Here is a 19,744-nt window from a genome sequence, read left to right on the forward strand (position 1 = left end):
GACCAAGGTACGGGGTGAAATTCTATATATGCCGGACCAAAGATTTAGAGATACATAACTTATCACTTTGCATGCAAGACACTAGAAAAAAATTGTTATAGCTAGGATTACCGCGTTATGAACCTATGAGGAACACTTACACCTTAGTTTGTCTCACGACTTGATAAACACCAAAGTTTTAATCTTACTTCTTGTTTTAGTTAGAATTAATTAAACACTTTTGTTTCACAAATCCCCCCTCTTTAATTAACTATTTTTCTGGAAAGGAAATAGACGTAATTGTATACTAAATTAAGTCTAAACCATTTTCCTCGTGGGATCAAACGCAGCCTACTTATTGGGTTCTTTACTTGATACGACCGCTTATATATTTTTGTAACGAAGTGTAATTTGAGTGTATCATTTAGTCGCTCATGAGTATATTTCAGTGATTATTTTTCAAATACCTTAAACATAAGGGACCATCTGGAAATTTGTTTCATACTTTCTGGTAGTGTAATTTAATTTAATTTAGTATATCTTTTTATGATTTTTATTAAATTTTTTAAAAATAGTTTTGCCATTTAGTGTGAACATGTATATTCTTTTTGACTTTTTGAAAAAAAAAATTAAATGTTTTTGCCATTATAATGTGATTATTTATTATCTTTTGACTTTTTCTGTATTTTAAAAAGAATATTTTTGTTATTATAATTCAATATATTATAATTTTTGTTTATGCGATTTGGTATGACGTTTAATCTTTTTTTATATTTTAATAGGATCTATTTTGTTTAAAAATTTTCTTTTTTCTACTATTACAATCAGATCTAGTGTACACACTCCTTTAAAAAAATCTCATTAGATTTATTATTTTTTAAAGGCAATGCGATCTAGTACAACTTTTAGTTTAATGAAATCTTTTAGTATTTGTTAATATTAATCTCTATGGAATTTGTAGATTCTTGAACTTGCCGCATTTTATTTTTGATATGTATTAATTTTTTATGTTATTGTAGTTCAACTACATTGTGACGATTCAAACCGTTGTAAGTGACACCCACAATAAATCACCTGGTAGGAGAACCAAGTACTAACCTGTCACGACCTAGACCACTGTGATTGACGCCCACACTAACCTTCTGATAGGAGAATCCTTACTACAACTCAACTAAGCAACCTTAACACATATACTACCAATTTAAAGATACAGAAGCATGTTTAAATGCAGAAAATATATAAAGTTCGCATAAACTCCAAACGTTTAGATAAACTAGCCAAACTAATGTGGAAGAACAACCCCTAGAACCTGAAAGTCATCGTACCAAAACTCTACAAATAATAAGTCTAAGAACAAGAGGTACAACCCCGAAACTAAGATAACACCTTAAACAAATAGTCTGAGTTCGAAAAGAATGGACTTAAACAAGAGAGATCCATGGCAGCCTGAAAGAACTGGCTCACTGTTGAATCCAGTCACGCTCAATAGTCACCAAGTTGAAGTCTATCAAATAGCCGCCTGAAGATGTCCTATACTCAACAAAGAACAAATGCAGTATTAGTGCACAACCACACATTACTGGTAGGATCACACAGCTATCCCATTAAGTTAAACATACATAAGTCATTACAATATCATAAACATGCATACACCGAACATATACAATATCATTATCATTTTACGAGCAACCTACAATTTCACGTTCTCAATAACAAGTATATATGACAAGTCAGTGGCCCTCTAACGGAATCAAATTCAATGGTTCTCTTATGGAGCCATTCCCTAAACTGTTAGTGATCGTGGCACCCGTTCCAAGTTAGTGTGTCGAATCGTGACATCCATTCCAATTTGTATGTCAGTACGTGACACCCGATCCCAGTTAGTGTGTTGGAATGTGACACCCTCTCTATTCAACATACCACAATCACAATCACAATGTACATTCTCATAATCGTACAAGCAAGAGGTGATTCATGGCATATAGTTATTCGTCCATACCCCCTTACATTAGGTGTAATCAATAATGCAATATTCACATACATACATGCAATACAATGAAGCACATACTAACATATATCACACAAACATATAATCACAATCATCACCTACCTCGAAACTAAGATTAAAATTTCTAAGGCACTTGAATCCTCCCTTTTTGGATTTTTTTCTGCTTATTCGTGGTCTAAAAACATACAATTAACGCAAGGATCAATAAACAAGGCCTAATTACCCGAATTACAATCAACATATAAATCCTAGGTCAAACCCATGATCCAAATACCCATCTTAGGGATTTTCCACCATAAACTCCAGATCAAAACCCTCGCTCAATGACAATTACCCAAAAACTATGTTAATACAGATTGAAAAACATATTCAGGGAGTGAAAATCTTAGCTTTAGCACCAAAAGTCATGAAAATTGTCAAGAACTTGCCTTGGGTCGTTTCATAGCTCTCAAGAATGAAATTTTGCACAAAATGACGTTTTGGGGATTTTTACTCTACTTAAGTCGCGACTGTCCCGCTACAACGGAACTAATCCTGCTACAGCGGCCCCATCCTGGTAGGATAAATCCCGTCATAGCGGCTTGTAGGGAAACAGAGAATCGAATTAAGAGTTTCAACCCCCATTTCAAAACACACCTTCATCCCATGACACTCAAAAATTACTCGCTCACACTAAGATCAGTTTCGAAAATTATATCCGGCCAAATTAGATTCCGTAAAGTCGTACGGGTTCTTTACTGTCTTACATATCTATTGAAGTGATCGAATTCATAATTAGATCTCTCATTTATTATCCGATTCCCTTGACCTCATTGATTCATATTTCATCCAACTCTGGACTAGATTAGGAATTCTCAAGTTACTACTCAAAAGTTTTCTGGCCCCAATTCTATTCCCATTGACTTTTTCGTATCAACGGAATCATGTCATTACATAACCCAAACTGTATCCCAATACATCCCTTGGAAAATTAAGTCATGAAAAATAATAAGAAGAAAAAAACAGATTTAAACAACCAAGGATGGAGTCCCAATAAACTCAATCAACAGTCAAAATATTTATACAAAAATAAACCCCTAAGAACAAAAAGTCATAATACCAAAACTCTAAATAAGTCAAGAGTGGGGATGTAGCCCCACAAACATAGAAAATACGAAATAGTCTAATGTCTTTGGATAAAGTGATTGACAAGAAAAAATAGAGGAAGTCATGACAGCCTAGAAAAGTAAATCACCCTTTGAAGTCAAGTGTCCCTTAACTGAGGTCATGTATCAGTTGCTGGAACATGCATAACCATAACCATCGATACATAGACTCTCAGGCACCATATCATAAAATAAACCTATATATGGATGCATGCCTCAATCACAATTATATGGAACCACAACACATATTTGATCCTCTCATGGAACTCACACACTAATTGTTAATGTACCGGTGTAGTATCTGAGCAAATCAGAGTTAGTAATCATACTAAGCGTGAAACCTAAGCCAACAATTAGTATTCATGTATTAGATTGGCACTCAAGTCAACCAACAATCACAAATAATCATATGCACAAACACAATCTCAATGAACAATAATAACACTTGAAAATTAAATAAGTTCAATGCATGAGATTATCACGATGATGTCATTTCACATATATCATTATGTCTTCCCAAAACATGCATTATATAAGTGATGGTATTATGAAGTAGACATAATATATACACAAACTAAAAGGCATACAATTATCACCTTCCTCGCATCAAGCCTCTTGGAAACTCTAACGAACTCGATCTTTCCTTTTTTTGAAGTGTTTTGACTTGTTCTTGATCTAAAACAAACAATAAATACAATTAATCACAAAATGACCTAATTTTATTCGGATTATAACCAAATCCCTAACCCTAAACCAGTTCATGATCATTCTACCTAAACTAGACTTTTTCACCATTATTTTAAGTCAAGGATCTCCCTTAGGAGTTGTATCCTAGATTCTAAGACTTAAGAATCAATTTGTAAAATGATATTGTAACAAACTTACTGTTATCAACGAATCTCGTGGCCCTAATTTATCTCTCTCGATTCCAAGAACAACAATGCAAAAAATAAGAGTTATGAAACTTAATCTGCATAAAATCCCTACTTACCCCTCTCTAGTGAACACCTTCCACTATAGCAGATTACACAAACTTCATAGACTCGAAAATCCCTCAAAATTCCATTTTCACAACATACTTGCTTCCCCTGATGTCCCGAACTATCCCCTTCACAACGAAATTGATTCTTGGAGTTTTACTCACCAAAATTTGATTATGTGAAGTCTTATGGGTTCCTTAATGTATGATTGATTCCTAGAAAATATAATACAAACCTACATGTATCACCCCATCCATTCTCGAATGTCCCTAGACCTCATCTCACCTAAATTCCCTCTGAAACTAGCCTAGCCTAAAAAATTTAAGTCACTCTTCGAAAAATTCTCTAACCTGATTCATTTCACCATTGGCCTACTCATAACGACTGAATGAGACCGTTACAAACATGTTTGTATGATGTGATAGAGCGTGTGACTTTTGACCATAGAGCCTCATTAGGACCATAGATGAAAATGATTATATTAATCAATGTTATATATAATGAAAAATGTGATTAAACTTTGGGTATTTTTGTAGGTATTATGAGCAAAATGTCGTGAATTTGAATGACGCTAGGACCATTGAGGAAAATGATGATATGAATCAATACTATATATAATTTATTCAAATTTGCAAGAACAGTGGTTTTAATTAAAGAAAAAAAAGAAGAGAAAATTACGCGGTTAAGCAAACTTACACTACTTAATTAATCATTATAGTTATAGTTTATTATAATTACCACTCATGACTAACATTATACATTAATTATGAGGGCTGACTTCGAGTTCCTATAATTAGCCACATTTGTATATGTATTATTCATTAGAATATACAAATACATATGTATAATATACAATTATCTAATCAATATACGTATACACAATTCACATATCTCTCACTCTCTGCCCTCTCTCGCTCGCCTCTCTCCTCCCTCTCCCAATCTCCCTCGCCTCTCTCCTCTCTCTCCCAATCTAGCTTGCAATATATACAAATACATATGTATAATAAATTATCTAACCAATATACATATACAATTCACCTCTCTCCCACTTTTTGTTCTCTCTTGCCTCTTTCCTAGTCTCGCTCGCCTCTCTCCTCACTATAACATGTAGCTACGAATTGTAATTATCAAACTATAGCTACGGAGAGTAATTAGGCTATTTTTTAGTGGCTATTCGCGAAAGTTCCCAAAAAAAATCCTTTTTTATGCAAAATTTTCTTTTGTTGTTTTATTTTGGTTGAAGTGGGCCATTAACCATACTTTAATGGGCTGGGTTAAAATTTGAATTTTTTAAGAGCGAAGCTGCATCAAATTGACGTAGAAGTGCGTTTCATACGAAGGAAAACAAGTAGATTTCTTACTTATTAATTATTGATTCTTATGTTCTGTATGTATGCAAAAATTGATATCCTAAAAGGATTTATATATAATCTAAATAAATGCTACTGAAGGTGGAAGTAGGGCCGGTAGGATTCGCTCTCATTTGGATATAAAAAGGAGAAAGTATTCTAATTTCGAAATCAGAACAACATGCAGGGTGGTGGTAATGGGGGCTTACTAAGTGGAGTAAAAATCAAGTGTTTTTCCAACTTTCATGATAAAAGTAATTTTCCTCAATTTTAAGGAACTTAATTGTTCGGTTGAAAACAATTTATCTCGGGATAAGTTATTCATGAAAAAGTGATCTCAATATATATATATATATATATATATATATATATATATATATATATATATATAAAAGGTATCCCACCATCACAATGGTATAAACTGTGAGATAAATAATTTAAGGACTACGTCTACGTCCAATCAAATGCAAAATAAAAAATAATCTTACATTTTATTTCAAAATTATTACACCTTATACCTCCCACAAAATAACTTTTTAGTTTATTCGAAGAAAATATTTTCCAAATTAATAGACCAACCGAATATGAAATAGATATTTTCTTCCATATCAAACACATTCATAAATTTATGAAATTAAAGTTTGACTTGCTTCACATACTAGGTCACATTTGTGCCTCTTTTTTGTATTTTATTTTAACATTGTATTTTTGTGTTGAAACTAGTAATACCATACAAAGGTAATTACTAAGCATATATCCAATCTAAAATGATAAAAATTTGAACCACTTACCATATAAAATTTTTGGAATTTATCGTTGTTAATTAGTGCAATATTGTTAAGCAAAGACAGGTTAGAGTAGATAGCTCGAGGGTGGCTTGAAAGGTCATTTTGAAGGCAAATTACATGATATCGAAAGGAAGGGGGGAAAAGGAAAATGGAAATATTCATAATTGACCCTTTGTCCACAACATTCATGTGGTTATGAGTTATGTGAAGTTATATTTGTGGTCATATTTAAGATAAGGTCAATTAAGAAAAATAGAGGACCTATATATTTGACCTTAATGGTGCCTCAATGGATTAGATTGGAAATTTTTGTTTTATATACGTTTGAGGTATTGTGAATTGGAAAAAAAATAAATTAAATTCAATCAAATAGAGAATAATATCGAAGGAAAAAAACTTAATAAATTTGATTTGTTTGATTTTGATTTTTAATTTTAATATATAAATAAAATTTGACTTGATTTTGGTATCAAGCATAAAACAATCGAAACAACATAATCAAATTGACTATATAAATATTTATCTAAAAGTTACCTGAATAATCGATTATGATATTTAAAAAATCAAATAATTTGTTTCGATTATATTTTAGAGAAAAAAACAATTCACATTGGACCATAAACACCCTTAGTTCTATTTGGAAGTCTTATTAATTGGTCTATAAATTTTCTCTAAAATGCAAATAGACCCCACAATATTATATAATGCATGGTTTGAATTACTTGATGGTCCATCTTCACAAATCAAGAAATAACGATGTCATTTTCATGAAAATATAATATCAAAGTAATTATCATTGCACCAAACTAAATTGATATATATTCAAACTTATGGCATCCTCGATTAGAAAAAGTATCTTTACAATAATTAGTTTCAGATTATTTTAGAAAATGATTTTTTATTGAAAAATATATGTTCAAAAAATAATTTGTGTTATATTTACAAAAAATCCTCTTAAAATAAGTTACTATTATTATATTTTCGGTTGAAGTTGAATGAATATTTTTTTTTCATTAATAATTGAATCATCCATGACAGAAAGCGGTGCGATGAATTAAAGGGAGTAAAAAAGAACGGTTAATAGTTCTAGGTTAATAAGTTTATCTTTTGAAAAGAAGCATATGGCACCTTATAGATATGATCATACATCGAAGTGAGAGATAAATAAAGAGTTTTCCAGAAAATGTCACGAGCAGAAGCGGACCAATATATGTAAAGTCGGGGATGCACGTATATCCACTAATTTAAAAAAATTATATTTATACATGTATATCTATTTTGAAAAACTGATTGAAACTAGAATATAATTAACAGTGAACTCATTAAGAGCATAAAAACATCTTATGATATTAATACAAGCTAAAGATACGACTCACAACACTAAAATTTGAATCTAGCAAAAGAAATATTTTGTTATTTTTATTTGAAAAATATTTAATTGGTCTATTCAGCCATATATGTGAGTTTTGTAATTAAAATAATATAACAACAATATACGTAGTAAAGGAATGATGGAATATGCACATGTTCTTAATTCAAGCAAAATATCAATAAATATGAAAAAAAAAATGAAATAATAGAAAAAAATGAATACCAAAAACAAACAAGACCATAACTATTAAATAAATATAGTTTCAAACTTACTATGATAACTATGATGAGTCGGATGGATAATAAGATTTTCATCATAATCAAATGGATTTATTATTATTAAACTAATATTTAAGATGACTATCAATTACTTGTTAATTGCTAACATCTATCTTTTGCCTAGACTTGAAACTATATTATTGGTTTTACAGTTGAATATTCCAATTTTCTTTATTAATAATATTAATTTTGAAAATGACTTTCAACTTGGCCTTTGGTTTGTGGATATATATTCATTTTATGTATGAGAAGTGGCCACTTGTAAAATATTCTATGAATCAAATTACTTAACCTTAATCATGCTTTTAATTAATAGTTGTTCACCAATTAAAGAGTTTTTGAATACGTTTGCGACTTATTAAATTAATTCAGATTCACGCCAAATAATATTAATGATAGAAAAAAGTGTTTCTTATCAAAAAAATATATATATTAGCTTGAGTCCATTATCGACTAATGAGTCAAATAGATAAAAAATTTATCAAGAAAATTAAATCTAATATAAATTATATATATTTTAGAAAATAATTAAATTTATATATACAGTATAATTTTGAACCCGAACCTATCTCTCCCATGATGGACCTTCAACCTTTTCTTTTACTATAATATTGCATAATTTTTACGAATTATTTATCATTTATTTTCAGATATCATTTTATTGCACAATAATATAAAAATAGATATAACTTATTATTAACATTTAATTTTGAGAAATTGACAATAATTTAAGTGTAATCGAGAATCTTTACAATCCAATTGAATGATTATTTGAATGTTTACGACTCTATTTTCATATTATAATCTTCTTATTGTTAACTCATGTGTTCACCTATGACGTGGCACAATTATATCCTACCATGTTCTTTTGTGGGTCCCAAGATCTACCCCACAATATTTTTTATATGTATTATTGTATATGAATTATGTACTAAGAATATGAAATTGCTTGATGGAGAGTATAATAGAAAAAGTTAAAAAAGGAAAGTTCCTAAATTGACAAATAGAACAGTTAGCTTACGTGTCAACTGTAACTTAACTACGTGTCGATAAAAACTTAATAATTTTCTATTTCAAAATTATTATCTTTTATCTCATCGATCAAATAATTTGTTGGATCGCCAATTCTACAAAATGAATTATATTGCTTCACTAGAATGAGTCTTATATGTGACAATAGTAAAAACAAACATATATTATATATAAGTCACAGATTTAAGTTGTGCAATCAATATTAAAAATATTTGCACCGAAGATCACAAATAGATATCGATATAAAATTTTTAGTTTTTTTTAAATATATATTAAATATTTTTTTCTGTAACGACTTCCAGTAGTCTTTCTATTCTATAAGCCATTATTTGCTTTTTCTTCAATTCTTTTTATCTTTCTTAAAATTAATCAAATGTCATTTTTCAATTATTCTTTTATATTACACGTATTAAATTCTAACTCTATGTCTCTCGATCTCTCAAATTGTTATATCTATTTTATCTCTTTATTGCATTTACTTCACTTTCTCATTAAAATTCTCCGTCCTTTCTTTTTATTTTTCTATTACATATCATGTATGTAACTTTGATTCGAAAACGCGAAGCACAAATCAGGAGAAATTTAATTGAACCATTTGATAATGATGGTTTTAAATCACCAGAAATTACTCCCCACACCTTTGAGGATATACACACCAAATTAGGAAAGATGAATATTAAGAGAAAAATCATGAAAAATATATATCATAATTTAGTTAGTTGTACAAGTATGGTTCTTAGATTTCCTTTTTTAAGAATTCAACTTGCCTTAATTTATATTCTTTTATTTCAAAAAGAAAATTAGTCCTTTTTAACTATAAATTATAACGTTTAAATCAGAATTCACACGTACATTTCTGTCAATTCCACGTAACACATTACCATAACAACCATACTTTTTTTTTTGGTTCCAACATGACAAAACATTTGCCTCTATATATACATAGTACTACTCCACTAACATTTTCATCTCAAAACAATATTTATTTCTTCTCTCTCCAAGTTTTCTATTTTTTTTTCCAAAATGAATGGAGATCATCATGAGACAAATAATAATGACCAAAAAACACCACTCCTTCCAATTCATAGGTCACAAAGTATGAATTCATTTATTCAATCAGTTTTCACATTAAAAAATTTATTCACAATTTTAGGACCTTCACTATGTATATTTATATGCTTATTTATCAAAATGGAAAATGCTCCATCAACAAGCACAAATATGTTGGGAGTTCTTGCATGGATCTTTACATGGTGGTTATCGGAGGCGGTGCCGATGCCGGTAACTTCCATGTCACCGTTGTTCCTCTTCCCGTTGTTCGGAATTTCGTCGTCCGACGAGGTTGCTCAGTCATACATGGATGATGTTATTGCACTTGTACTTGGAAGCTTTATACTTGCACTTGCTGTGGAACATTATAATATCCATAGAAGATTGGCCTTGAACGTGAGTAATTCCAATTTCTTCTTCTTATTTTTTCGCTATTTTATGATCCGTTTACTCGAAAATAACAATATTACGGAGAGTTTAAGTTATATACATCGTTGTATGTCAGTATTCAGATATAAGGAGAACTACAACTTTGTTTTTGAAAAATAATTATTGTAGAGTTTCACAAACTTTATGATAAATAAGGTTCGTTCAAGTGGTTGAATATTGATCGATCCATTTATATTCTAAGTAAAAAATGTTGTTAATTCTTTTGACGGGAGTGGTTTGTGGGATGGGGGGTATAGTAGCTAGGGATGAAACTTTTGTACTCCCTTCGTCTCATTTTATGTAGCACTTTCGTATTTAGAGAATCAAACAAGTTAATCTTTGACCCGTAAGTTTTTCATATATTTTTTTAACATTTTGAATTATCAATTATTGTAACTTACGGTACTCTTTACGTAGTTTAAAACTATATAAATTTTATTTTAAAAAATTTGAAGATGACATACGCAAACATTCGGTCAAAATTAATTTATTTGACTATCGAAAAACGAAAAGTAAAAAGTAATTCTTTTTATTATTATTTTAAAATTTTACTTATGAAGTTTAAAACTTTTATGATAGAGATATATATCTTACGTGTCCGCAATAATTTGCTTCTCTTACCTGTCCACAATATATATTTTATATTTTTTTCTTAGTAATTAGTTGAATTATTGTTTTAAGACAAAATTTAACGAGCAATGGGCCATATGATCAATTATGCAGATAACACTATTATTCTGTGGGGACCCACTGAACCCACCACTCCTCCTCCTCGGTATCTGTGGCACGACGTTTTTTGTCAGCATGTGGCTGCACAACTGTGCCGCCACGGTGATGATGATGCCAGTGGCCACTGGAATTCTGCAGCGACTGCCGTCGCGCATCAATAGTGGCCACCGAGATCAAGAAAATAACAATTCTAACGACGATTTGGTCACCAATTTTTGCAAAGCAGTTGTTTTAGGGGTGATCTACTCTGCGTCGATTGGTGGAATGAGTACGTTGACAGGGACAGGTGTCAACTTGATATTGATTGGAATGTGGAAGAGTTATTTTCCTCATGAAAATGTTATAAGTTTTAGCACATGGTCATCATTTGCTTTCCCTTTGGCTTTGGCTATATTTTTGGCATTGTGGGGCATTCTTTGCCTATTTTATTGTAGGAAGGGATCGAGTAGAGCACTTTCTACTTATTTGGACAAAACTCATTTGAAGAGGGAGCTTGATTTGTTAGGTATCACTTTCTTCGCTCATTATCTAGAGTATAAAAACTTCTCTGAATTTTCAATAAACAATTTGTCAAAAATTAATTATCTTCTAAGTCGTAAATTTATTTAACCAGCACGGATTGATTTCTAATGGATCGTATTAAATTTATTTTCGAATAGTACGGATATTTAAAAAGTACTTTTTTATTATTAGATTAGTTACGAATGTAACCCTGATCCATATATGTGATGTGACTTGACGTCTCTGCATAACGTTCAAAAAAGGAGTAATTTTGGGATCTATGATTTTAAAGATGTTTGATGTTATACTACTTGTGTGATTATAAGACTTTCAAAAGGTGGTTAAAGTATGTATTAAATAATTGTTCATAGAAGTGGAATTAATGAAATAAAGTAAAAATAAGACAAGTTATTCGTTACGCAATCACTTTGTTTTGTTACAAAAATAGAATTGATGGTTAGATGTCTTTCTCCATTATCCTTTTTAACTTATATCCTCTTTTTTTTTTTTGGGGTCAATTTTGAGACTGTTTTTTATTTAAATGTTAGGACTTTGATACGGTTTTATTTTACTTATCATATTGAAAGTTATATTTCTCTTTGTTCTTTTTAGAGTTTCGTTTATTTTTTCTTAATATCCGTGATAGAGATTGAAGATATTTGATACCCTCAAGAAATTGCAAATCAACAAGTGTTCCAAATAATTGAATTTTTGTGGCTACTAATATTATTCTCTACTGACCACACATTTTCATTACACTTGTTTGTTGAAAATTAAATTATTAGTCTTTTTTCTGCAATTATTTTATACAACTTCTAATGATTTTGGTCCCACTTTTGTGATGTGTAGGTCCCATGACTTTTGCTGAAAAGATGATCTTGACGGTATTTTCGGTGAGTTTTCGATTAGGGTTTTGAATTAACGATAAAATTGTTTTGAATAATAAAAATAATTATTTAATATTTATATTGGAACAGTTTACACTTTTTAGAGTGTCACTCTTGTGCTTCGAATTGCTCTTTATTATATTATTATTGTGACTTATGATTACTTATTTGATTAAATTAATTTTATTTATTAATTGTTACAGATTTTAATAATGCTGTGGATGACAAGAAGTATTACTGAAGATATTCCTGGATGGGGATCCCTCTTTGGTGGACGTGCTGGTGATGGAACTGTTAGTGTAAGTATGACTGTGAATTCAAATTTAATCAAATCGTAAAAAAGAAAAAGTAAAAATCTAAAGAGTAAATTTTATTATATTACCGGTTGGTATAAGTCATATCATTCATTACTTATTACTTCTTTTATTTGTCTAATTTGATTTGATATAAAGTTTAAAAAAGTAAAAAATCTTTTTGAATTATGTGGTCGTAAACTAAAAGACACATAGAATGTACTAGGATGTACGTCGTTTAATCTTATAATCTTAAACATGTCAGGTAAAAAAGTCGTTGATAAAGTTTGATCTTAATTTTTTTAATTTTTCAGGTGATGATGGCAACCTTATTATTCATAATTCCAAATAAAAAGCAACCAGGGGAGAAATTAATGGATTGGAACAAATGCAAAAAATTACCATGGAATATAATTCTTCTTTTAGGGGCAGGTTTTGCAATAGCTGATGGATTTAGGTCAAGTGGTCTAGCTGATGTACTCTCAAGAGCCCTAAATTTCTTGGAAAATGCGCCCTACTTAGCCATCGCGCCAGCTGTATGTTTAATAAGTGGGACCCTAACCGAGTTCATCACATCTAATAATGCAACCACAACCATTATGGTCCCATTGCTCATTGAGATCGCGAAGACTATGCACATCCATCCCCTCCTACTCATGATCCCGGGGGCTATTGGTTCACAGTTTGCTTTCTTGCTTCCCACCTCTACGCCCTCGAATGTTGTAGGGTTTACTACTGGACATATTGAGATCAAGGACATGATTAAAACTGGACTTCCATTGAAAATTGCTGGGATTGTTGCTCTATCCTTCTTGATGCCTACCCTTGGTAAAGATTCTTTTAAATTTCTTAGTTTTCATTTCGATTCTTTTAGCTTTTATAATCACATAAAAATGTTTCAAATATCTTTTCTTTTCTTTTCTTCTTAAAATTATTTATCGAATTAAATGATATATGTCACAAAAAATAAAATATAAGGAGCATTAAATATCCACATTTACTAGTTTTTCCCCTTTTGATATATTTTAATGAAGTATAAAAGTTAGGGACATAGTCAACCCTAGCTAATGACTCATGTTTTCTAAGGATTTGGACTTTATAATTCTAAAGAGTAACATTAAAGTTATTTTAAAGTGATAACAATAATTATGTATATGTTGTTACTTTAGCAAACAAATTATCATTATAGTGAATATATAAAGTTCAGTAATTATATGTGAAAATTGACCATGCGTCTTTTTTTAATTTATTTCAGGACCTATGGTGTTTGAAACGGATAAACGTGTGACTAATGTATCAACAAACTATTTGCATATGTGTGGCTAGTTTAATTTTGTCAAAGATAGAAATATAGAGAGATACATAAAAGGCCAGATAAAGTTATATGCATCGACAATGTAAAAATATTTGCACGGTCATCTTGATGTTGTGCTATTTTTGCAATTGGTGGTCTTCTTTTCCTATTAACTTTTTATTGTTGAGTTGTATCTATTGTATAGGCTTTTTTTTTCAATTTATGTTCTAAGCTATGAAATATGAAATGTATTTCGTATTTAAGTTTTGCAATTCAAATATTTAATTATTGCAATTCGAGCTCAAGACACCAATGATTATTAATTAAACTCATTTTCTTCCTCAAATACTTCTTAATTTATAAGCCCAAACATTTAGAACACCATGAAATAGGCCCAATTATATTTCTCAATATGTTATTTATATAATCTAAAGAAATAAATCATTAAAATAGAATAAGATTTTTTTGTGTCCATCCATCCATATGTACACTTTTAAGACGATTTACGTGTACAATATCAACATATTCAGTACAATTCTACAAATGAGAACCGAAAAATGATAAAGTATATACAGATTTTATCTATATCTCGTTAACTCGTAAGGATATATTTCAGAATAATCAACCACACATAGGTAAAAGAGAAGATAACACAAAAATAAAATGTTTATTAAAGATTATAGATTTCTAAACCATACACTTAGGATAATTTTAAGAAGTTGGATTAAAGCTCAATAGATATCTCTTAATAGGTTTTCTTGTTATTTTATCCAAAGTTTCTGCAGGAAATGCCATATATTCCTGAGTGACCCTAGATTTCATTTCTGTGGCCTCAACAAGAAGATCATAAGTATTATCATATTCATCAAAATGCATAACGGATGCTTGATTCACTTTCACATACTTAAATACTCTAACACCTTTAGCTCTCTTAGTTGCCTCCTTCACCGCGTATTTCGCTATGTCCACCACTCTAGGGTCATTTGGATCCAACTCTGTCCAAATATTTGGTTGTATAAGTAATCTTTGATCATCATTTGTAGCAAGACAGAAGGTGGAAGCAATTGCTATAGTCGATAGAGTAATAAAAAGGAGGGAAGTTAATTTGAAAGTCATGTTTTTGATAATGGAGTGGTTAACACTAATTGGTTGAGGGTATTATTTATAGGAAATTTTGAGGTATAATATAGATTTTTTTTTAATTGATAAATTGGTTGCTTTTATTAAGAGGTACAATTAGATTTGTTTTTATTTATTAATGAGATTGTAGTTTTGTTTCATATTCAAAATGTGATTTAATTTTTGTTTGACTGAGTGTGAACATAATTTTATAATTAATGATTATTTCTTTAGATTGTATAAAGAATTTAAAATTTCATTTGACTAATACAAAGATAGGGATTGAGGCAACTAATTGGGCTTTCATAAAATCCCAAATGTTTGTGCTATATAGGACTTCTAAGATAAGCCCTATTAGATAATCTCCAGGCTAACTTTTGCATATAACAAACACAAAATTCATATTTGTATGCTATATTAAAGTTTATATAATTGCGCGTTATAGTAAATATATTATGTATAATTCGCTATACATATACAATTGAAGCGAATTGTATAAAAAAAAAGAGAAATTATATACAATTTGAATTTATATAAAACGAGAAAGAGAGAAAGGCAAAAGAGACTTGGGCAAGGAAATATTTGTATTGTATAATTACAAGTGTATAGGGAGATTAATATACAATTTGAATTTATATAAAATGAGAAAGAGAGAAAGATAAAAGAGACTTGGCAGGGAATATACAATTGAATCGAATTGTATAAAACGAGACAGAGAGAAATTATATACAATTTGAATTTGTATAAAACAAGAAAGAGAGATAAACAAAAGAAACTGGGCAGGGGAATATTTTTATTGTATAATTATAAGTGTATAGGATGAAAATATATATATTTGCATGTGTATACATAATTTTCTCTCGGTTTATACAAACAGAAATACAATTTATACATTTCATTTTTGTTTATATAAGCGAGAGAGGCGAGGGTGACGAGAGAGACTGGGGAGAGCGGAGGGCGATATTTGGGAGAGGTGAACGAAAATATATGTATTTATGTAATTTCCTTTCGCTTTATTCAAACACAAACGCATTTTATATATTTGTGTTTGTATAAAAAGCGAGAGAGGCGAGTGAGACTGCCACCAAACGAGAGTGGCCAGCGAGATTCCACCAAGGAGAGTGGTGAAAATAGCTATAGTTTGCTATAAAGTACAATTAAATCAAATTATATTTATAGCATTTAATTTGAATTAATAGTTTGCTATTTTATACAATTTTTCCTAATCTCTACTCTCTTGTAAAAACTAGCACAAAATTAAAAAAAAAATATGAAGAACATAAACTCCAACAATTTGGGTGTTAATAGTTCTGGATTTTTCAGAATTCGTGGATACACTACTCATTCACTCGATACAAAGTAAACGATACATAAGTTATGTATCAAATACATAACTATAAATCAGATTCATACTTAGAGTCGTCAATATGGGTTAGGCCTGTTGGGACGGCCTGGTCTAACCCGGAATTTATAAGTTTGAGCTATGATTTTTTGGGGCCCATTTAAGAAAAGGGTTTTTTAGCCCCGCTTGAATAAGTCTGCGGATTTGTGGGGCTAGAGAAATGTAGTAGGACCGGCCCGTGGACTTATAAAAATTAATTAAAAAATATAATATAATATTAAAATTTAAATTAAAGAGAGTCCAAGCTCAAAACAATTAGGTTAATATTTTTATTAAGATATTTATAATTCTACTTGAAAAATAAACTTAATAAGTATTATAAAGATAATTTTATTGATGAATTTGATTAACAAGTAGTAATATTATCATCATATGATATGGTTTTGTCGATATTTAAGATAATGTTTTTAAATTGCAATTCATAATTTGATTTAATAATTATTAAAAAATAATTTTAAAAAAAAAGTGTGCAAACTTATAGCCCAGATACTTGTGGGTTGGGCCGATCATTTTCTGGCCCATAAAAAAAATGGGCTAGCTCAATCTGACCCGTAAAATATCAAAACATTTATGGATTAGCCCGAATGGGGTGAGATAGTCCATATTGGCAACTCTATTCATATTGTTTTAGGTTTGAAATAATCAAGATTATGTATTAACAATAATATTTTTAATAGATGCATTTGAACACAAATAAATTGTAATGTATCTGATATAGGTAGAATAATGTATCCGGATAACCCATAAATGTTTTGATATTAAAAAAAAAAAGATTTTTGTAATTAAGGATGAAATTGATAATGAATAAATTATGAAGATATTGAATGATGTTCAAGTATCTTTTGATGTGTCTTAAAAAAAATTAAGATCATCACAATCATTTTTTACTTATTTTTCTTTAAGGCCTGTTTGGTCATAGATTTCTCAAATAATATTTGTGGAAAAACTTGGTAAATAGTGTTTGTTCATATACTTTGTCATATTTAATTTGTGGAAAAACTTGGCAAATAGTGTTTGTTCATATACTTTGTCATTATTTGATAAATATTAATGATAAATATCCCAAATTTTCAAACATTAGTTTTTTCTAGTATTTGGCCCAAATCTCATTATTTGGATTCTTTTATAAATTGAAATTTTACCTCAAATTTTTATCTTTTACAAAAACACCCTCTATAGTTGTTGCTTGCGTTATATTACATGATTTTTTACGTTAATATCAAAGTAGTGATGAAGTATTCAGTGAATGTTAAATAATGATATGGTTGTTGATGAAAATGATGAACAATTGACCAAGGATAAAAAATGTATGTGTTTTGTCTACTTCACGATATATGGAATGATGTTTGTTGCAGTCACTCCAAATTATCACATTGCTCTAGTGTCATGAACACTATATGTTATTGTTGTAACAAAGATCCAATTGACTTATAATACAAACTTATGGTTAGTTTTGATAGTATTTAAAACTTATGAGTATAAATCATTTTTTTCTAAAAAAAAGGTGAAATATATTTTCCAAATATCATGGCCAAACACATGATGAAATTTCACTCAAGTTTTCACCCAAATAATATTTGCCAAGAATATTTGAAAATTTATGATCAAATGCTAGCTTAGGCTAATTATTTTAAAACAAAATTTGGGCATAAACTCAAGGTAAGAAGATTTTCTTTTTATTTTGTCCATGTAGTCCCAATGTCTGTTTATGGTTAGAAATATGATGACATTAATTAATTTATGTGGTAATATCAAATCCAATCAAATAAAAAATTATTTCCAAATCACATCTTTTGTTTAATATATTTTTTTTCTTAGACTATTTAGTTACATATATATATAATTTATTGATAACCATATAGAAATCATAGTCTAATTGTTACCTCTAATAAGACTTGCTTTCAAATCTTCATATAAACAATTCCTTCACCAAATTGGTATTATCAAATTCTTTCTGAAAAGAAAAATGACTTCTAAATTAGTTTTTTTTATGATATTTTAAACGATAACAATTTTTTCACCTTTTGTCATTCTTTAACAAACAAATAAAGATTGGCAGCATAAAAATATCCTAAAGTGGTTGATGTTAAAACATCAAGTGTATGAGCATTTAGAAGAATCAATATATATTTTTAAATAAACAACTCAAATTTAGCACTTCATTTTGCATTTAGATTTTTTAATTATTTTTATAACAATAATCCTAGTGGCTTTTCATGATTAGACAAAATATGATAAAGTTCATTTGGATTTATGTTGTCAATTCAAATAAATAGAAAAATTATTTATTATTATGGTAGAAAATCTTCATTAATTATTAAAATCGTAATTACTTCCAAATCACACGATTCTTTTTTCGTTCAACTATTTTTAGTTAAGTAATTCATAGTCTACCATATAGAAAACATAGCCTAATTATCTATAAATAATATCCTCACAAAATAGTTTTAAGCTATTCCAATATCAAATTCTTTTTAAAAAAAAAATAAATGACGTTTTTTATTCAATTTTTTTCTTTTGATGATAATAGTTGCTTTAACTGTTATGTTTTTTGCAGATGATTATGATTATGATGATGATGGTTCGTGTCAACAAGGTGAGTGGCGATGCTTACGACCAAATAATCTAAAAGATCCTAATATGTGGAGATGGTAGAATTTGCAATAAATACACAAACAAAACTACCAAAAGACTCTGGATTGTCATTTCTAGATATATTGGATGGAATATATAAAATTGATAATAATGGAATCACTTATGAATTGAGAATTATTGCCATATCATTTAATCAAATAAATTCTTATACCTTAGTTGTTTATGTGAATTCTAAGAACAAGGCTAAAACACTTATATCTTTTGCTTAAAACCTAAATTTGTATGAGCATTTTTTTTTGTAGAAGAAATGCCTATAATATCAAAATATCCACATTGCAATATTTAATTAAAAGTATTGTATTTGTGTCAACACTCATTTTGCCAATTTGATTCTTTTGATGAATTACAAGCATTATAGTCCTTTTTAGAGACTTTATTGTATTAATTAATGAAATTAAGAATGAAAGTGATAATAAAGAAATTAAGATCTTCACAATTTCATTATTGTTATAAA

General features: G+C 29.4%; 1 protein-coding gene across 1 annotated transcript; it reads left to right on the forward strand.

Annotated features, from left to right (window-relative positions):
- The first annotated feature begins 9,954 nt into the window (after positions 1–9,954).
- On the forward strand, positions 9,955–14,146 carry LOC101257524 (tonoplast dicarboxylate transporter-like). The gene is made up of 6 exons (NM_001279098.1): positions 9,955–10,377; positions 11,134–11,644; positions 12,490–12,533; positions 12,731–12,826; positions 13,135–13,648; positions 14,076–14,146. The coding sequence occupies exons 1-6, from the start codon at positions 9,955–9,957 to the stop codon at positions 14,144–14,146; spliced, it is 1,659 nt and encodes a 552-aa protein (NP_001266027.1).
- The last annotated feature ends 5,598 nt before the right edge of the window (positions 14,147–19,744 follow it).

The sequence above is a fragment of the Solanum lycopersicum genome, chromosome 11 (assembly GCF_036512215.1).
Source record: "Solanum lycopersicum chromosome 11, SLM_r2.1".
Classification (NCBI taxonomy): domain Eukaryota; kingdom Viridiplantae; phylum Streptophyta; class Magnoliopsida; order Solanales; family Solanaceae; genus Solanum; species Solanum lycopersicum.

Coding starts and splice junctions, on each gene's coding strand:
- LOC101257524 (NM_001279098.1), top strand. CDS start 9,955: ATGAATGGAGATCATCATGAGACAAATAATAATGACCAAAAAACACCA. Junction 11,645..12,489: donor GAGGGAGCTTGATTTGTTAG/GTATCACTTTCT, acceptor TGTGATGTGTAG/GTCCCATGACTTTTGCTGAA. Junction 13,649..14,075: donor CTTCTTGATGCCTACCCTTG/GTAAAGATTCTT, acceptor AATTTATTTCAG/GACCTATGGTGTTTGAAACG.